Here is a 22,173-nt window from a genome sequence, read left to right as displayed (position 1 = left end):
CATAGCCTCACAGTTGTCATATTTGTATACTATGGACTATTCTTCCCCATAGACAACATTGCTTTAAGTCTTCTTTTGTGATTCTCTTGCTACATTCTTTCAGTAGGATGTATTCTACAGTCATCCTTTTCCTTATATACTTCTGTGGCACACCTGTATATTCTGTTGTTTTATCCTATATACCCAGTCTGATGCACATAGTTTTGTAGATGTATTCACCAATATATTCTTTTTAGGATCCTTCTGATGGTATACATGCCGTTTATATATAACGGTATGGTTACATACTCAGTTTTTATCTATATCTTTTATTTCTTTATTATCCTTTGTATATGTATTATTATCTTTAATTGGTTTCCACTTGGAATATTCATTTTACATTTTCACTTCATTCACATTCACCATTGAGGAACACTGGGGTGTGCAGTTTATATGTTCTTTCTTTTTACAGGAGCGATTTGTATTTTGTAACTTTGTTTTTTCAATTGTTTTTATGTGTGGGTTTTGGTCCACACCTTACAAATTGCATTATGCATACTGTGGCACGATGTTTATATTTTTTCATGTTTAGCACTGCATGTCAGTGCCTCACTGTTTATTCACACATATCCACGATGTACAGTGGTTATTCTCCCTCCTATCCACCGGGGGCGCCAGACTGTTTCATCCTGTGTGATGCCTGAGCGTCTGAAGCAGCATGGTGCGTCATCACTTTGGTGACGTCATCGCACTCAGGTTGCGATGCTCGGGAGGCGCACGAGGATGATGTCAGACTCTGGCCCCCGGCAGTATGGAGCATTACACCGCACCAACCACCTTGGACATAATACTATAAAGGTATGTGTATTTGTTCTTGTTATTGTGTTCTTGATAAAAGTCATGTGCGACTGAAACGTTGAACAAGGCAGACACAGTTGTCAAGTTTCATTCTTTCATTTCACCAGACCTGTGAGTGCCGCCTTTCTCTTTCTGTGTGTGTGTGTGTATATATATATATATATATATATATATATATCTCTTTATCTATAAACCAGGTTATATATATATTTATATGATTACGCTGTTTTTTTGGGGAGCGCATAAACTGGATTAAACAACTCTGTATAGGATCCAATTCCCCCTTTATATAGTATACTAAACAGTGTTGTGAGGTGATAATGGTGAATTTTAGATTTCTCCTATCAGGCCTACTAAGAGACCTTTTTCAATCTGAATTCACCCAAATACAACTAATAACTTTCCTTTTAGTACATAGTTTTATTAAAAAACATAAAATCACATTTAAAACTTATTCTCACATATACATAGCCATCTTGACCATTGTGGGACAGATTTTTGTATATTTGCTGTCTCTCTTTATAGGGACAAGCTCTTTGACAGCCTGTAGGGCCCACTTTGGATCTTGATATCTTGTCACCCAATGCGTTTAGTCATAAATGACTTCCTCAGGGGTGTTTCTTAGGGACTGGTTGTTTACTTCTACCGGTAGTATATATCCACCAGGAGAATCAATTTAAGGATGGTGAAAATGTTTGCTATTCACACAGGATCAAACAATAAGTCTCTCAGCCAGTCCGTCTTGTTGGCAACTGGTTATCTACTTCTACTGGAGATTTAAATCCACCAGGAAGGTAAGCTTTTAGCCTAGACTCAAGTTTCAGTCTCTCAGCATACTGCTCAATTTACCAGTCTGCTGAGAGACTGAAAATTCAGTCTATGCTAAAAGCCTAGATATGAAAACACAGCGGCACTCCGGGATTTAATATAACAAACAGTCTATATTTAAAGTAAAAAAAAGCCAACGTTTCGGGGCCACAATGCCCCTTTGTCAAGGTATACCTTGACAAAGGGGCATTGTGGCCCCGAAATATCTGCTTTTTTTTTTTTTACTGAAAATATAGTCTGTTTGTTATATTAAATCCCGGAGTCCCGCTATTTTTTCATTCCTATGCAACATACCTGCACCTGGGTCCTGTATTTTGGTTTGAAGGCGTGCCGGACTATACCACTATTAATAAATAAATATATATTATACAGTACTGTGCAAAAGTTTTGCGCAAGTGTGAAAAATGCTGCAACGTGAGAATTCTTACAAGAATAGAAGTGTCCATTGTAAATTTTTATCAATTAACAAAATGCAAAGTGAATGAACAGAAGAGGAATCTAAATCAAATCAATATTTGACCACCCTTTGCCTTCAAAACCGCACCAGTTCTTCTAGGTACACTTGCACAAAGTCAGGGATTTTGTAGGATTATAGTCAGGTCTATGATTAACAAATCATACCAAACAGATGATAATGATCATCATTTTCATATGTAGGTTGAAACACAGTCATTAACAGAAACGGCTGTGTAGGAGGCGTAAAACTGGGTGAGGAGCAGCCAAACTGTTCAGAATCCCTACAGCGGGAATTCTGGCATTCAGAATGCTGACGCCGGAATCTTGACACTTATCAGAATACCAGCTTGAGCCCAAAGGTAAGTAGCGGGGTTAGGGGGAGGTTAGGTTTAGGCACTAGGGGAAGGTTAGATTTAGGCACTGAGGAGGTTTAGGGTTATGGGTAGGGCAAGTTACCTAGAGCCGTCAGGATTGTAACCTGGTCGGATGCCGGCGTCGGGGTTCTGACCACCGGGATACCAAGCGCCGGCGTCCCGTACCCATTCCCTCCCTGTTACTTCCCCCAACTGGTCCCTGACTTTCAATCACTTTGCGAAGTAATCCTCACAGCGAACTGCATTACAAGAGTACCTTCACACGTGCACAGTGCGACCGTGACGCTTGCGCGGTCGACTAAAAATCGATCATATGCGTAAATAGAATAACGTACATGTCTTAATCAGGCCCTTAGTGCGGTGTCTACATTTTTTAGCACAATTGTTGGAGTCTGATTTTCTGTCATTTATTTATTATGTACTTATTTGTGAAAAGCGCAAATAAACAAACTTATACATGTAAAAAGAACCCTAAAAAATCACATGGACACACAGATATATATACAGTCAGGTCCATAAATATTGGGACATTGACAGAATTTTCATATTTTGGCCTCTATTCACCACCACAATGGTTTTGAAATGAAACAAACAAGATGTGCTTTAACTGCAGACTTTCAGATTTAATTTGAGGGTAATTATATCCAAATCGGGTAAACGGTGTAGGAATTACAACAGTTTCAATATGTGCTTCCCACTTTTTAAGGGACCAAAAGTAATGGGACTCCATCAACTCAAAAGTTATTTCATGGACAGGTGTGAGCTATTCCCTCGTTATTTCATTATCAAGCAGGTAAAATGTCTGGTGTTGATTCTAGGTGTGACATTTGCATTTGGAATCAGTTGCTATCAACTCTCAATATGAGATCCAAAGAGCTGTCACTATCAGTGAAGCAAGCCATCATTAGGCTGAAAAATCAAAACAAACCCATCAGAGAGTTAGCAAAAACATTAGGTGTGGCCAAATCAAGTGTTTGGAACATTCTTAAAAAGAAAGAACGCACCGGAGAGCTCAGCAACACCAAAAGACCTGGAAGACCACGGAAAACAACTGTGGTGGATGACAAAATAATTATTTCCCAGGAGGTAGATGTATATGTGTCAAAGTCAACAATCAAGAGAAGACTTCACAAGAGTGAATATAGAGGGTTCACCACAAGATGCAAACCATTGGTGAGCCACAAAAACAGGAAGACCAGATTAGAATTTGCCAAACAACATCTAAAAAAGCCATTACAGTTCTGGAACAACATCCTATGGACAGTTGAGACAAAGATCAACTTGTACCAGAGTGATGGGAAGAGAAGGAAAGGAACTGCTCATGATTCAAAACATACCACCTCATCAGTGAAGCATGGTGGTGGTAGTGTCATGGCGTGGGCATGTATGGCTACCAATGGAACTGGTTCCCTTGTATTTATTGATGATGTGACTGCTGACAAAAGCAGCAGAATGAGTTCTGAAGTGTTTCAGGCAATATTATATGCTCATATTCAGTCAAATACTTCAGAACTCATTGGACGGCGCTTCACAGTGCAGATGGACAATGACCCGAAGCATACTGCAAAAGCAACCAAAGAGTTTTTTAAGGCTAAAAAGTGGAATGTTATGCAATGGCCAAGTCAATCCCCTGACCTGAATCCGATTGAGCATGCATTTCACATGATGAAGACAAAACTGAAGGGAAAATGCCCCAAGAACAAGCAGGAACTGAAGACATTTGCAGCAGAGGCCTGGCAGAGCATCACCAGGGATGAAACCCAGCATCTGGTGATGTCTATGCGTTCCAGACTTCAGGCTGTAATTGCCTGCAAAGGATTTGCAACAAAGTATTAAAAAGTGAAAGTTAGATTTAGGATTGTTTAGTTTGTCCCATTACTTTTGGCCCCTTAAAATGTGGGAGGCACATATAGAAACCGTTGTAATTTCTACACCGTTCACCTGATTTGGATGTAATTACCCTCAAATTAAATCTGAAAGTCTGCAGTTAAATCACATCTTGTTTGTTTCATTTCAAAGCCATTGTGGTGGTGAATAGAGGCCAAAATATGAAAATTCTGTCAATGTCCCAATATTTATGAACCTTGACTGTGTATATATATATATATAATAGTATTTGGAAGCTACAATATTGTCTATCACATCAAACTAGTACCAAGGCAACAGAACGCTGCCTCTCCTGAAAGTGGTTAGACTACATTTAGTGACAAAAAATGCAAATGAGCTAGGAATAAAACGGTAGAATGAAAGCAGGGAGTTCAGTTTCAATGTAAATTTAGTTACATTATGCACTTTAAATTACCTGTTAGGAAACATTAAAGATTGAAATGTGTATTTATTCCGACCAGAGCTTTTATGTTTGTAAACCGTAAATCCCATAGGTATAAATCTTGCTACCATTGCTTTATTTTGAGTTTGAAGAATTTGAAACAATGGATTATTGGTTGTTTTATTGTGATTTTCCTTCTCCCATCAGGGATGGGGAGTCAGACACATAACTTTTGTGGACAATGCCAAAATCTCGTACTCTAACCCCGTTCGGCAGCCTCTCTATGAGTTTGAAGACTGCCTCGGAGGTGGAAAATCAAAGGCTTTGGCAGCAGCGGAGAAACTTCAGAAGATATTCCCCGGAGTGGTACGGAGAACCTGTAAAACTGGGCAGCAGTCGGGGGGTTTAGTAACTTGGCTTTATTTCACAGCTGTTGCGTTTGTACAACAAAGCCTGCTCTGTTCTACCGCTCTCAGCACAAACTGCCTGGAGCAGATGATAAACTGCACAATCTGCCAGCAATATAAAACTCTTCTTACTATTGTTGTGTATCGCCAGTGTAATGCGACCCAGGAACAGATCAGCCTACATAGTTTAATATAATATGAATAGCCAAAGTACTAAATCGCTTTACTATAAGCTGTTTAAAGCTACCAGCTCATAATCCAATCTCTTTTGTAAAATATTCTGTATTATAGCTGATTTACATACAAATGTTTATACGTGTAACAACTGCTGTTATCTGACAACTTTACTTTGAAATTTTAAAAATCAAATTAAGACGAATAATGTGAAAAGAAATGGACTGGGTGTGTGCAGCTTACCCTACTAACGAAATAGTCTCAAAAACAGACAAATCTCAGGTGCACAACTCCAAATTATTAATAATATAGAAATGCAATACAATTTTGCAATCAATAGAGGTTTTTAGCATAATCTTGGCCAAGGTTATGGGCCTACCCACCATATCCAGGTAACCTCTGTAGGGTACCTTGACACGTGGGTAACGAAATAGTCTGAATGAATGTATTGGTGATCATTTTGGAAGGATTCTAGGTGAGGCACAAACACTAATTACATTTTAGGAGGTACAGTATATTTACTAACCCCCTGCAGTGATAGATAAACCATAGGCAGTACTCATGCAATGTTTTCGCCTTTATATCTTCCTTTTCTCCCAATTTCATTACAGTACTCAACTCCCTAAGTTCATCACAGCATTATCTTTTCTTTATGAAGCGCCGATATTTTATGTAGCACTGTACTTTGGGGGTATTATGATCCAACAGAGCCGTAACTAGACTTTTTGGTGCCCTGTGCTAGAAAGAGCATTGGTGCCCCCTTCATTTTTCAAAGGGACAAAATGCACCCAAACAAGAGCCATGGCTTCATGGGGAAGGGCCAGGGAAGAGATAGGGGAGGCCAGGAGATGCTGGGGATGAAATAAGAGGAAGCTACAAGCAAGAATGACAATAAAAGAAATTTCACAGGCTTAAACAGTGCACCCTGACCTGTGGTGCCCTGTGCGATGGCACCGGCCGCACTACCCTAGCTACGGCCATGTGATCCAAACAAATGACACACATGGACATAGCATAGAATGTAAAGAAGATCCTACCCAAATGAGCTTGCATTCTAGGATATGTGAGGAACACTTGACACGTGAAGTAGAAGAATAACAATTGTAGTTGCTGGTGATGAAAATGAGTGTGACTATTGTAAGGTTGCAGCATTACCAGCTGACAATGAAAAAGAAGTTATTGGTGACTGGCATTTCCCTGCAGATGCCAGCGATTAGGCGTGTTAGAACTAGGACACCTCAGAAGGTAGTGACATGAAATATCAACAAGTCATTATGACAATCGCAAAACCAATAAATGTCCTTCGCTATTTTGTTTTATAGCTGACTCTTCTTCCTCTTCTAGTTCTAGAGATGGGATTGGGTTTCGTGCTGAATTGGTACTTGTAGCTGTGTGCTGAGTGTTTTACTTTAATATTCTGCTCATTGCTGTGTGCAAATCCAGTTATTTATCCCCATCCACCCCAAGCTTTTGTGGGCACTTTATCAAGATTCCCACCTGTCATAGCTGCTTCCTTGTAACACAGAGGACATGAAAACATAGATGCACATTTGCATAATAGGAATAGCGCATCTGCTTCCTGTTTCAACATCACCGCTAATCATGGTATCAAAGGGCTTCCCTGCACAGGTCAGACCTAGGCTCCGATACTCTGGGAATTAGTGGTGATGATGAAACACAACAGGGGGAAGATATCAAAGGACAATTTTGAACAATTCTTCTATTCATTAGTGATTAACTTGGCATGTTACCTTTTGCTTAATCTACTAAAGGTAAATTGCCATGTAAATCTTCTCTTTTTAAAAACCTCCCCAAAATGTTTTACCGGGTTCCAGTCAGTAGATCTACAGTAAAAAGGTCAACAGTGTCAAGATAGACACCAGGGGGACGATTCAATTGTTTTTTACGGCGTAATAATTAATGAGCGCCCAGTGTTGCAATTCAATTGTTCTGGGCGCTCTTTAAGTATCGCCCTCTTCGCCCCCTATGAGACCGGGTTTAGCTGTGTAAAACTGCTAAACCCGTCTGAAGTTCTGGTTAGGTCGCGCTAGCAGCGGTTAGTGCGCCCTAACCAGGGGGTTTCTCGCACATTTCTGCTCACACCCTCCTGAGGGTTTGAGCAGAAATGCTGGTACCGCCAGCTATCGCGCCCTGACTGAGCAACAATTGAATTGCTCCGTTGGGCATTAAAAAAAAAAAAAGCCGGCAAACGAATTGAATCGCCACCCTGATGTTAGACAGGCAATAGGTCGACAGAGACAAAGGGTCGACAAACAAAAGGTCGACTTGGATGAAGGTCGACATACAAAAAATTGTACAAACTTTTCTTTTTTGTTAGGTTAGGCACTTACCGGAGGGTTAGGGTTAGGCTCTAGGAGGGTCGGTTAGGGTAAAAATTAGGGCTAGAAAACGAAAAAAGGTGTCGACCATCGACCTTCATCCATGTCAACCTTTTCTATGTTGACTTTGTCCCTGTTAAACTTTTGTCCCTGTCGACCTATTGCCTGTCTAACATCAGTTGTCTGTCTAGACATTCTCTATCTTTTTGTTGTAGATCTTTTATACCAAACCCAAAATTACCATACCTCACAAAGAAAGAAATCAAGAATGTCTGCATTGTGAAGTACAGATGTGTCCTGCTATATCTTTGCCGATCGCGCTACAAACGTGCATCGCGTCATGCCATTACCCGCAGCAACTTACGCTAGGGCGCGCAATGCGATCGCACCATGCAATCCTATGGAGGTGCGAATGCAGTGCGCGTATACGCTCGCGGGCGCACGATTCGCGAGCGGATAGTAGTTGGCTGGTTGGACAGATAATCTTTAGATGTGTGGCCAGCTTTACAATATGGAAGGAAGCAAAGTCACTTCTGCTGTTCGTATAGGCAGTAAACCGGTGTGGACCCTGATACTATAAAGCATTGCAGGGTACCACTACCAGACCGAATGAGAGAGTGACTGTATAGCAATGGAGGAGATGAAATACCTGTGTGTGTCAATTCAGCGTCACTCTCCAGGACATTTGGGGAGTTCCCGTCGGTACTGGCGGGAGCTCCTATTCTGTATGCTGGACGCGCGTTTCACCCATAAAGCAAAAGGCTTGTTCCCCAGTTGCAGCCTTTATATGGATGTCTCCAAAAAATGTATTTAAGTATTTAAAACTATGTATTTGCTGCCCCTTGAAAAGTGAGTTGTTTTGTGTGGTAAAAACAACCATGGCTCTCATACACACCTTTAATGTATATATTTATGTAACACTCGGTGGGCCTTGGGTCTAACTGGCTGCTAAATTAATATTGTCTTTCCCTTAATAGATCACTAAAGGTTACAACATGAGTATTCCAATGCCGGGTCATCCTGTGAGCTTCTCCGAGGAGACCATGAATCAGGCGTGTAAGGAAGTGGAGAAACTGGAGGGACTCATTGCAGAACACGATGTGGTATTTCTACTAATGGACACTCGGGAAAGTCGCTGGCTCCCTACAGTTATTGCTGCGAGTCAGAAGAAGGTAATGATCTCTCTAACCAACACCAGATCAGTGCCTCTATTAAAGGGGATGTACAGTAGGCTGCTCTGCCCACACTCACTTTCTAATAGTTTAAGAGCTTTGCTCAGCTACATGTAATTAGCTTTGCAGCATAAATTTAAATGACACTTGTCATCTGTGCAATAAACCACCAATTGACTATCAGAAACAGAACAGGGATTTTGTAGTCCCTTTCCTTTTTTGCTCTGGTCTGTAAAGCTACCTTGGTAGTAACCATCATTCTTTTGAAATTATTACTGTAGATGGGTCAAGAGATTCTGCATCATTTTACCTGGAGTATAAAAAGTTACAGGCATTAGGAGGAGCCACCATTAGGCAATGATGCAGCTGAATTGTCAGCAATTAAACAAAAATCCTGTTATATCACTGTACAACAAATTAATACTTTTAATTTGTTTTCTTTCTAAAAATGATTTCAGAATGTTTTTACTAGCTCTATTTTTGAGCTACACTACTTGCCCTATACTGTATGTACATTAGTAATATAGTCATAGTGAAAAGCTATTTTAAAATAATCTGATATTTTCTTGATTGAATTAAAACAACTTATTTATTTTCTATCAATCACAAATAAGAACACAAAACGAAACAAACATACAGCATACGAAAGTACTATCTAATATAGTGGCCTATTCATGGGGGTGCTTTCTCTTTGCTTGTCGCTTGTACTCCTCTTCTGGGGCATCTCTTGTCACTGTCCAACAGTAGTGGTCACCTACCCTGATATCTTTGTTCCATTGCTGAAATGTCTTGGTGGAATCGCTCACTATGCTTGTCACTCAGTGCACCACAGTTATCATGTGTGGGTAATCCCGTGAATCGCATATATTTGAATAGGGGAGGGGACAAATAACTGATTCATTTAATTGGGTCATTAGGCCCCGCCCCCCTCTGCGCGGAACGTATATTGCTGGTAAGATTCTCTCCATTCTGCCCACTTCACTAGGAATACCCCTACATCGTCATACATGGGTTATATCTCGGAACTCAGAGCTAACAGAGAGTTTTAATGTCATATTCATTCTTTGCATGCTGAAATCAATTAGAAGTAACTATTTTCACATCCTTTATCAGGAGAGACCCACACATTTATGGCTGGTATAGCATACGTGGATAATATACATTTTATCTCTCCACTTCATCAGAGCTCAACTGATTGTCTCAGTTTTTCATCTGATGTGACAAGCTTTTCTATTAAAGGAACACTAAGGGTGTATTCAAATAGCCCGCGACTAATTGCCGGCTAAAATCCCTGCGGCGCAGGCAAAAGCTATTAATTCACACGCCGAAACCCACTGATTCCGTTCAAACTTTCCTTGCGCGCAAACCAAATTTTGTGTTTCCGAGGACTTTACCGCTTTAGTCCAACTGCTGGGAATCGTGTGCGGGGTAATCCCTGCTGATTGAATAGCTCTGGCACGGCAGTTAGCCACGGGGATAATTGAAAACCCTCTTGGACTAAATCAATTCAAGAAAAACTGTGTCCCTGATCATAGAATAAGGGTCAGGAAGTACTGTGGGGTTTAGTAAAAATTGGTAACCTAAATTTGTGTATTATGATTTGTGTAGCATTTAATTCCACTAACATTTGGGGTCATTTGGATTTCCCTGACCCCCGTGGCATATATAAAGGTGGCATGGCAGGTGCAAGTTTCCATGGTGCATCTAAAGATGCACAAAGCGGTATTTTAGCGTCTACGGATGCTGACAGCGGGCGTCACAGTTCTTGCGCACTTGTACACATGGATGTGTACAACAGGAAAGGGCTTTGTAGGAATTAGCGTAAACCAGCAGACATGACTGCAGCAAAAGACATGGCCCCCGTCTGCATCCGAATCTGAATAAGGCGCAATATACTTAGTAAAAGTTGCAGGAGAGCATATACGTTCTACGGAATGTAGTTGTTTGAAGACGGAAATCCCTTTAACTACAATAATACTTTGGGAGCAAGTATGGAAACAATGGCGTGTGCTCCTCCGCTCACTTCTATATATAATGGATATACAGTATGTTTGGTGTATTGACTAAATGTGATGATTGCTGGTAAACATGCATATGAAATGTTTGATCTTGCAGCTAATACTACATTACATTCACAGATTGTTTATGATGGAATGTAGTATATGATATTATAGCTAATTCAGAAAAAAAAAATATATATATATACAGTATATGCATATATTGTGTTATATTGTATCTGTAACGTGACCTTTTCACTTTAATTCATAGTAGAAACAAATGTTTATTTTGTATAACATTTGTACACTGTATATCAGCATTCCTAGCTTAGTTCTTGGTGCACTTAGTGGAGTTATCTGTCTAATGGTGCATACACACGGTCAGATCTGTCAGATGAACGATTTGACCAATGATTGAACGATTTCAGACAGTATTAAAATGAATTAAATCATCAAAATTTGACTGCAAACTCAGACTATGGCTGGGTACACACACAAAGATTTTCTGTCCAACCATCCAACTAGTTGATTGGTTGGAATGAAAATCTGGTAAGGTATGAAAGCAAATGACAATCAGCAATTTGCTCCCAAACTGTTGTTTGAACAAATTGTTTAGATCAAACATTTAACACTTGTCTGACGACCATTTTCATCTGTTCTCTGGCATTTAGGAGCAAATTGCTGATCATCAGTTACTCCCATACGTTACCAGATTTTCATTCCAACCAATCAACTAGGTGGATGGTTGGACAGAAAATCTTTACGTGTGTACCCATAGGCCCGTATTCAATTCGAAGCGTTAAGTTACCGCCGATGACGTCATTATTGTCTGTTGTGGTTTTCCTCCGTATTCAATTTGAAAGACTTTCCGCCTAGGCAGAAAGTCAATGCAATGTAATAGCGATAAAGTATCGCCTATAAATGGCAGGCGGAAAAAAGTGCATAATTGGGGTTTTGGGGTGCAACTTTTCTGGAACCCCCCTGCAGCCTTCAGACAGCCCCCCAAAGGTAATCTGTGTCAAAAAAAAAAAAATGAAGGACACTTCAAAAATTTACTTTGAAAAAGGAGGCGAAAAAGTTGGGGTACAAAGTTAAAGACTAGCGAACTTGACTCTGGGGGATTCCCCAAGTATGCCCCATGTGTTTTTTTGATTGCAGGTGTTTGCGGCAGGTGGATTTTTCATGATTTTTTTCAACTTCACTTTAGGAACTTTTAAATATGCTGACCCCCATTTTCAAGTACTCCAAATTTACTGGGATAAGTTATTTTCAGGGAAAAATACTCCTAAATACTATTCTGCACGACGTATAGAAAAACGCCATTTAGCAGCTATTGAGCACATTTAAAAACACCAAATACCTTCAGCAAGCCAAATTGGGGGGTACCATAGTGAACCCCCATGTCAGAGAATCTTTTGGGGAGTGACAGGCTGATTTCCCCAAAAATGACAGTACTTTCCGCTTGTTACAGTATTGCCGGGTGCCGTTTACGCGTACTTTCAAATTGAAGACGGGGTAAAGCATGCACACGCTCGATACTTCAACGCCTACAAAACAGGCAAAGTCGTCGTTAAGTCCGGGCCGCGTTAAGTTAACGCGGCTCGGCTCAAATTGAATACTGGCCTTAGTTGGATATCGTTATCTGTGGGAACGCACATCGTTCATTGTTGCAGACCCACGTGTCAGATTTTCATTCAGATATGAACGATTGAACGATTTTTAAAATCGTTATCGTTAATGTCTGACAACAAATCTGACCGTGTGTATGCACCATAACTGTGGTCCACACACAGTAGGGTTAGCCATTTTGTGCACTGAAGTGCTATAAATCAGAATGAAGTGTATCTAGTTACTAGGAGCCAGTAACATCACTGAAGCATGAGGCACAATACTTGTGAGAACATAGCTTATTATCAACACACAAGGAACTGCATCTGCTATGTGCCTCATGCCTCAGCCGTGTAACTGTTATATTATGAATTCATAGACTACATTCTCATAAATGTCCACAAAATGTCTCCCTCCTCTCTAGGAACATCTGTCTTTTGCAGTGTACTTACAAGGTGCTTCTCATATTTTCTTTGGACAAACCTAGAAACTGAACCAATAACCTCTTCCTAGACATTCATTTCCATGTAACCACATCTATACATTCCCAATGATGTGACACCATGGGGGATTTTGACAGAAATGCCAGTCTTACAGGAACTGTCTGATTCCGCAAATAACAGTAGGCAACACTTATCCAGGAGGTGTGACCTGCTGCAATATAATCTGCTTTGTACTGTGTGACTCTACTCACACGTTTTATGGTAAGCGGATGGAAACAGACAGGATCTGTACTCCCAACTTTATGTGCTCATCTGTGACTCATGAAAAGGCAGAATGTAAAGTTTTCTCTCATTGAATATATAAAATAAATATTAATACTACTTGGCGATATATGTTTTTAAAAGTACCAGGAACTTATCACAAAATGTTTGAGATAAAGCCATGAAAGTGTGGGGCAATTGTTTTACTAGGCGCAGAACATTTCCTGCCAGCTGTTCCATTGATAGATAGCATTGACAGTCTCTTGTAGCCACTTTTTGCAGCAGATGGCTACTGATAGAAAACTATACTGTTACTTGCCTCTAAGGCACAGCAAATGCAACAGGAATGGGATTGAAATACCAGCGGCTCAAGAGCCGCCGGTTCAAATCCCGACAGTGACAGACCGACAGGTGAAGATCCCGACGCCCGGTGGTAAGTATGCTAACCCTCCCCTCTCCTCCCCTAATCTTAACCCTCCCTTAGTGGTGCCTAACCATAACCTCCCCCCTAGTGCCTAAACCTAACCTTCCCCCCGTGGGTGCCTAAATCGAACGCCCCCTCCATGCACACTAAACCTAACCCTCCCGGGGGGGTGCCTAACCCTAACCTTTCCCCCCTCCCTAGGGCCTAACTCTAACTCCCCCCCCCCCCCCCCATGGGTGCCTAAATCTAACCCCCCTCCTCACACCCATAACAACATCCCTATGAAACATCTAAACTTTTTTCCATAGAGCGTGTTTAATATATACTATATGTGACTGATATTAGTATCTCTTTTACATGGGTGAAATAGTTATTTAGGTTTTGTGATTCAAATATATTTGTACTGGTTTTAAACATAATTGAAAATTGTGTTTTTTTTATTGTTTGTTTTTTAATTCTCTTTCTTGACTAATTTTTTTTATATTTTAAGATTCGTAAAGTGCAGGGTAGATGTGACATCACTCCCACATTATACATATTTATACATTAATTACGTATGTTTTCTCCGTATATTTGTATTGATGTATAAATGTATTAAAGTGTTGAACTCCTTCATGCAAAAGTCTAAATTAATTTTAAATTAATTTAGACAGTCAGGTCTACAAAAAGTCTGAATGATTAAGGCCCTGATTCAGAGCCGCTCGTAAGCGGCCGCTCGTTCGCTCCGAGCGATGTTTGCCCAACTGCGCATGCGTACGGATCGTAATACGCATGCGCGAACCAGTCAGTGCGGCCGAAAATCGTTTGTTCGCTAAATAGCGAATGCCTGCTATTTTGAGTGACAGAATGAGGCGTATGTGGGTGGTAACAGGGGAAGGTGCTTGAAAACGGGGAGTGGAGATCCGAACGCAGGCGTGCTTAAAGGTCAAAACAGGTGTTTTAAGGGTGTGCATAATTAATACAGCAGCGTCATTGACCACGTCACTGGGTTATTTTATAGTCAGAACTGCTATCAAGATTGTGGTAGCAAAAACCAACCACAAGAATAGCGAGCAGTTCATACGCTGGTCGATGTACTCGATTAATCTAATAAATAGCGGACATGACGTAGGATGCGAGCGGCCAGAGGGAGTATTTTTTTAAAAAAACGACCGCAAGTTTTGTTCGCTCGTTCAGACATAGAGGCGTGAACAGACCGCAAAGAGCGAACTGTTCATTTGAATAGCCACCCCTATTTTCTGGACGAACGACTGCAAATAGCGTCCGGCTCTGAATCAGGCCCTAAATTCACACCAGATTTAACACCAAGGGGTATATTTACTAAAGTGAGAGTTTTTAGAAGTGGAGATGTTGCCCATAGGAACCAATCAGATTCTACTTAACATTTAACTAGCACCTTCTAGAAGATAACTATAATCTGATTGGTTGCTATGGGCAACATCTCCAATTATAAAAACTCTAACTTTACTAAATTTACCCCCAACAGTTGTCAGCTGTTTTAAGGAGAAGTCCACTTTCTAACAGCCCCATTCCCTCCCTGCAGACCCACCCATCAACTGGCGGAGCTATTTTACTTGTGGTATTTTGGAGAAGATGACGCATACACAGAATATAGCTCTGGAACAATGACTAGAATCTTTGCTGCCACCTGTGCTGGCTTAATGAAGATATCACCCTAACCATAATGCCTCAGGCAGATTATGTGAGGGGGAAGCACCCCCTGCATCCATTATGGATATGCCACTGCCATCCCCTCTTTGTATACCTCATTTGTGAGTGCCCTTAGCAGTTACTTTCCTACCTGAAGTTGAGAGCCGATTTGTGGCTTGGCAGTTCAGGCAAGAAGAGGGGTTTCCCATGGGATGACATCCCGATTTATTTCTAGTGGGGAAGTTAGTATTTATTTATTACTAGTAGGGGCTATCCAAACATAAACAAATAGATCTTTTAGAAACAGTGTGAAATGATTAATGCAAATAATTAGCGCTGTTCTGGGGGGAATTGGCAGCAGCAGGGTATTCCATGCTGAAGAGGGGGTCCCAAGATCGGATATAAGCATCTCATAATATGCTCATATTACATGCTAGGACACATTTGATCTATGTCTATATATTCTATATTTTCAAGCGTGAATGCATGGTTGCATTCTTCCATAATACTACATTTAAGTCAATCATTTCAGTTGGCAGTGATAAACTCAGCAACCTTTCAAAGGTGCAGGGCATAACAGGCCGAACAAAATAGCATGTCTCCCGTGTCCAATTATTGGTGCCTTCTCCAGCCTTGAATATCCCAATTTTCAGGCATTCATAGCCAATCTCTGTTAAATGCAGCGACCAGTTCAACAGTGGTGTTAGGCCAACCACAAATGCTTTACATTGCACCTGCCTACTGGTTACATAGTGGTTTTTAAAAGTTAACAGGTGTGATATATAGGGAATTAACTATTATACGCTTTGAACAATATAGCTATATATAAAGATACAAATTATATTGCTTTCCTGAAGAGCTTACACGCTAAAGTCTGTCTGTGATGTTAGTTTATCCAGCTCAGTATTTAGACGATACAGGTAGACGTCCGTTTATCGTATTTAACCTCCTGATATGACTTCTGGTTTTGCCTATAGTTATATTTTTGTCTTTGAGGCCAAATAGTCTATTCTGTGTTTATTTTAAAAGCAACACCATCCAGATACGTCTCTTGTCATGAAATTTAGTTAACTCTGTCTGTCATTAACATTGTATTATCCTATTAATGAAGTTGCTGTTGTTATTGTTATCCAGGTTAAGAATTTCTGACATTTCCAATCTTGTTATTTCTCTTATTAATCTGCAGTTAGTCATCAACGCCGCTCTGGGGTTTGACACCTTTGTGGTAATGAGACATGGGCTGAAGAAAGGAAAGCAAGAGGGGGCCAGTGACTCACACTCATCCGATCTCTTGGGTTCTTCTCTGTTCTCTAACATCCCTGGATGTAAACTTGGCTGCTATTTCTGCAATGATGTGGTGGCCCCGGGAGATGTAAGTATCATACAGTGTCATTATTTTTTATTTTCTCTTGATATAACATTTCTTCCATCAACTCCAATCCATCTATTTCTGTTTTTGGAAACATATTTGTTTTCTATTAGTGAGAAGATTGTTTTGAATTAGAAGTTAACTATCAATTAAATGTGTCCTTATCTAGAAGCGGATTTTTGCGGGTCTTGGATTGCAAATGCACACAAAACTAGACTGGGGGCAATTCAATTGTTTCAAATGGCGGCTATTTTTTAAGGCACCCAACGGAGCAATTCATTTGTTGTTCCGTCTGAGTGCGATAGCCGCAGGTGTCTGCATTTCCTCTCACACTCTCAAGAGGGTGCGAGCAAAAATGTGCGAGAAGTCCATGGTTAGGGCGCCTTAACCAGGACTTTGGTCGGGGTTTGCAGTTTTACACGGCAAAACCCTGTCTAATAGGTCGTGAAGAGGGAGTTAATTAATGAAACTCCAGAACAATTGAATTGCAATACTGGGCGCTCATTAATTATCGCCACCCACGCAACAATTGAATCGCCCTCACTTTCTTTACTTGAAAGGTTAATTGTATTGCTTCAAAGGGCTGCAACTGCTCTGTGTTTCTCACAAAAACTTCATCATACGGGATAGAGGCATTTTTTCTCTTCAGCCTGTAGGACCTGAAGCTCCTCTGCTGTGTTGAACACCTTTGAAGGCTCTTTCCTTTCTGCCTGGGATTCCCTCTTTCAAACTAGGTGACCCCACAGAAGGTAGTGTCTGGTGATCAGCTTGATCTCCAGACAATAAAACCTACATTTCAGAAAAGTCATGTAGTCGGTCTATAATTTATTGGGGGCATTCAGTAGCTATTGTCCCCTTAATGGGGGACAATACCTTTTGTTTGGTGAAGTTTTCTTCGGACTGGCATAATCCTCAAGGAGTACACTTGGTTTCTTAATTATCACAAATCTAACTTGTTTCCCAGTCATAGGATTTTATTCCTTGGTCTCGTTTTCAACATCAGGTTACAGAGTACTTTACTACTGGAGAACAAGATAAAAATACTGAAGTCGCAGCATCCTGTTCACTAATGCCTGTAGAGTCTCTTCATTCTCCTCTGTATAAAGTTAGTAGGAAAGATGGTCTTCTCTTTTGAAGCAATTCTGTATGTCTGATTTCACTAATGGAAGTTCCAGCTAAACATTTTAAGAAATAGGTCAAAGTCCTCTCATCATCTGGCTGCACAACTCATCAAGTTGTCTCAAGAGACTTTTCAGTCTCTAAATTGGTGGTTTTGCACATGGAGAATGTGACCAAATGTCATCCATTTCCAATTGGACAATAGTAATAACAGATACAAGTCTTCAGGGATAGGGCAGCGACCCCTCAACTCTGCTTACATAGCCTATTGTCCAGAGCCGAGAACTCTGCTCTCAATCAATGTACTAGAGCTCGGGGTAGTACACAACCCAGTGAAGAAGACTGAGTCAGTCTTACAGGGTAGACTGATCCATATACACTTGGACAGCTCCACTGCAGTGGCGTATATAAACCATCGGGAGGAAACCAGGAGCTCTCTAGCATTGAGAGAGACATCTCGAATCTTGGCTTGGGTAAAATACTTTGTCCCATTGATTTTGGGTGTAAAGTAGTGAGAGGTGTATTACAGTATCTGAGAAGGCATGCCATTTCCTCGTGAGCATGGTCTCTGCAGTCAAAGGTATTCCTTCTATTGGTGCAGCACTGCGGTCAGCCAGCGGTAGACCACATAGCCTCCCAGTACAGCAACAAAGTGCTAACTTTATGCTTCTAGTACAGGGATCTGTAGACGCCATAAAAGTAAAATTGCAATGATTCGAGCAGCTCCAAATTGGTTAAGATGAGCTTGGTACTCAGGCCCAGCTAGTACTTACCTCTGTAAGAAGATCTGTCAAGGTCCTTTTCAGCATTGCGACTTTCGACTAGCTTTAACCGCGTGGCTGTTGAAGCCACCATATTGAGAGCTAAAGTTTTCTCTCAACTAGTAGTACAGACTAGAAAACCACTGTGTGCATATATAACGATCATAGGGCCTTGAAGACTTATGTAGTTTCCTGCATATGGGCTTAGACTCTGGTCTCTGTCCTCCCTGAGCTCGCCTTAGGTAATATAATTAACCTAAGGCGAGCTCAGGGAGGACAGAAACCTCCTGCACCCTCAACTCATCCCCCATGGTAACAATGTCCACCATATGGTTTCCGAGAAATGTTCAGTTGATCCATCTAGAATTGTATCGTGTTGGCAAAACTGGAGACACTTTGGTACAACTATAAGCAATAGTAACCCTGTAGCAGTTTCACACATGACCCCTTCAAACTGAAAATGTGTAAACAAGCCTAAAAACTGAGACATGACAGGCTTACATGTAAACAAGCTATGGTGGTTGTTTGGCTAATTGTTTACTGTCTCCATTGTGTTGTAGTCCACTAGAGACCGTACACTGGATCAGCAGTGCACTGTAAGCCGGCCGGGGTTATCCATGATCGCTGGAGCTTTGGCAGTGGAGCTCATGGTGTCCGTCATACAGCATCCTGAAGGGTATATTCCAATATATATTTTATAAATTATAATCTTAAATGTTTTCTATTTAAAAAATAATAATAAAATGAAAATACATACACATAATACAAACAGCTACAGCCATGGAATTCATGTTAATGAACAATAGTAATAATCATACAGGATGCAGAATTATATGTGATAACCTGCCTCTGCCTGGTAGCTTCATAATGGCCCGCAATGTTTATCACCTCCATTGAGAGGGCCACTTTATATTTTATACACGTCTCTGGCAATGGTCACACACTAAAGAACACAATTATTGCAGCAAGAAATTCTAGGTTATTCCTGGTCTGTCACCTTAATCCTCTTCTAAAACCAATTTGACAGGAGCCTTGCACAATCATTCTGTTTCCTTCATTTCACTTCCTTACTTTCATTCCTCTGCCCGTATACTGCAATGACTGATCCCCTATGACTCTCAGATTTGTCCTGGCAGCATCCCGGGTAGCGCTCGTATAATAAAATCCACCACGTACCTTTGTTAAAGTGACGTTTAATATAAAACAATTATACCAACTGATTTCCAGTAAATTAAGGTTCATCGGTATTTCAAATTCTAGGAAATTCTTATTTTGCAAAAACAGGCACTGTGGTGGGTTTGGGGTGTAATTCTAATGTCATTAGATACGATGTTGACATTGTTCAAATGTTGACATCTGCAGAATGCCAGCATGTTCAAAATGTCGACATGAAATGTTGGCTCTCCACACGAACTGCTAGAGGGGAGGTTAGTGTTAGGCTAGGGGAGGGGAGGTGAGGTTTAAGCACTAGGGGGACGGTTGTGGTTAGGGTTAGAAGTTAGCCATACTTACCTCTGTACGTGCTGCAGGGGAGGTTAGGGTTAGGCACTAGGGGGACGGTTGTGGTTAGGGTTAGAAGTTAGCCGTACTTACCTCTGTACGTGCTGCAGGGGAGGTTAGGGTTAGGCACTAGGGGGACGGTTGTGGTTAGGGTTAGAAGTTAGCCGTACTTAGCTCTGTACGTGCTGCAGGGGAGGTTAGGGTTAGGCACTAGGGGGACGGTTGTGGTTAGGGTTAGAAGTTAGCTGTACTTACCTCTGTACGTGCTGCAGGGGAGGTTAGGGTTAGGCACTAGGGGGACGGTTGTGGTTAGGGTTAGAAGTTAGCCGTACTTACCTCTTTAAGTGCTGCAGGATCCACCAGAAGTCATCCTGACGTCACCTCCGGACCTGGGAAGTCAACACTAGACCACCAGAGTCGCTTTTCACCATTCTAAGCATGCCAACATTTCATCTGTGTTAACGTGAAGAATGTTGACGTGGTCCATGTCCACATGCCAAGCATGTTGACATTATGACCGTGTCAACATTATGTATGTCGACAAAATATACCATACCCGTGGCATCTGCCTCCTACCAGAATATCACACTCCCCCCTCTAATAAAACATATGACTTACATTGCTACAGTACTTTAGGTGAACTTACCCTTTTCAAACACACATATAAAAAATAGGGAATTGATTGCTTGATAGCACAAAAACCTTATTAAACCCAGTGTTTAATTTTAAAAGTAGCATCAGATATCTTATTTGCAAAGTTTGTTTCTTTGTGAAATATATTGTATTATTGCCTTTATCGTATTGCATAGTAAGCATCGTTTTTATTGTTTTATTTCTTTTTTTCCTGAAAGACTAGAGCTGCAGGAGTCTGTCTCCTAATCACAAGTGCATGTTTCTTCTTCACGGTCCATAGGAGGTACACAGGCATACAATGGGGAAATGTGTTTGGAGTGATCCAGGCACCAAACAGTTAAGCTTTCAGCTCCCGGGATGCCTCTGATCCTCCTCCACATATACCCCACCCCTGGCCACAGGCAATCAGTTTTTCATTTGGTGCGGCAGGATTCAGACGCACCTTTGTAACAGGGGGGCTGCTCAGGCAGTCCCAAGCTTTTTATTTTATGTTTTATTTTATTTATTTTTACTTCAGAGCAAGCAGCATTATGCATCCTAAATGACGCTTGTGCCGCTGCTCCGCCTATCCCCGCCGGCGCCGCCACACCAGTAACCGGACTGGTGAATTTGGCGGGCACCAGCAGAGCTTGTCTAGCACCGATGCTGGGACTCGGGACTGCAGCCGGAAGCATGGGGACGCAGGTAAGATGGTTCCCGGCTCGCAGGGAACCACTTGACAGTCCGTACCTCCAGCGGTTGGAGACCTGCCGGAGGTTGCTGTAGTGGGGTGACCGCTGCGTCTGCTCCCCAACTAAACCACTGGAACAAGTCAGTCTGGCGACGGGGACAGTGGCGGCGGCCATGTTAAGGTCAGCGCACATGGGGGGTTAATACAGCATAGGGGAGGTTGGCTCTCCCCGGCACCCTCTCCCCCGGCCCAGACAACGATCCATCTTAGGTTTTCCCGCGTCTGCGTTGTCTCTCTGCTGTAGCTGCTGATCTCAGGAGGTTTTATGTTTAGTTTCCCGGTATATAACCTGGCCTCTGGGGAGAGGTACAGTGCTCAAAATCCTACCAAACCTTGTGTTTTGACTAGTTGATTTAGGGCCCATTGCAAGTATATTGTATATGGCTTTTGCTAGCTCTGCTGTGTTGCCTTTATTTTCTGTACTGTCAGTTATAACTATCACTACTATTTCTCCTCAACACTTTGCTACAGAGGAAACTGAGGTGCCGGTGTTGGTTTCATGTAAAAGTTGTTTGGCGGGCTTGACCCCAGGACTTAATACAGGATGGTTTGTGTGCTATTTGTTATAAAGAACCACCTCGCTAGTCCAGTCTACCAGCCCCTGTACAGGAGCCATCTTGGGTGTCCTCCTTGTCTTAGGTTATGACGCAGCTAGTGGACCGTTTGGCTGCTCCCACACTGCCTCCCATAATGGGATACCCACAGCAGTTCCAGCCTGCTATGTTTGCCCCCCCCCCACACATCCTTCCTGGATGGATGTTTATGCCCACTCAAGTCAGAGTACGGCTCAGTCAGCTGCTGCATTTCAACAAATGTTGCAGG

The 22,173-nt window shown here is 41.6% G+C and overlaps 1 protein-coding gene across 1 annotated transcript in view; it reads left to right on the top strand.

Annotated features, from left to right (window-relative positions):
• ATG7 (autophagy related 7) overlaps positions 1-22,173 on the top strand; it is a 288,071-nt gene that overhangs the window by 72,797 nt on the left and 193,101 nt on the right. Inside the window, exons 12-15 of the mRNA XM_088472722.1 lie at positions 4,972-5,130; positions 8,662-8,856; positions 16,426-16,611; positions 19,049-19,164. Coding sequence (XP_088328848.1) covers positions 4,972-5,130; positions 8,662-8,856; positions 16,426-16,611; positions 19,049-19,164 — 656 coding nt within the window. The remainder of the gene's footprint in view (positions 1-4,971; positions 5,131-8,661; positions 8,857-16,425; positions 16,612-19,048; positions 19,165-22,173) is intronic.

The sequence above is a fragment of the Taudactylus pleione genome, unplaced genomic scaffold, assembly GCF_031769625.1.
Source record: "Taudactylus pleione unplaced genomic scaffold, aTauple2 ptg000128l, whole genome shotgun sequence".
Lineage (NCBI taxonomy): Eukaryota > Metazoa > Chordata > Amphibia > Anura > Myobatrachidae > Taudactylus > Taudactylus pleione.
The sequence above is the reverse complement of the archived record's forward strand: the minus strand, read 5'-3'. Positions and strand labels throughout refer to the sequence as shown.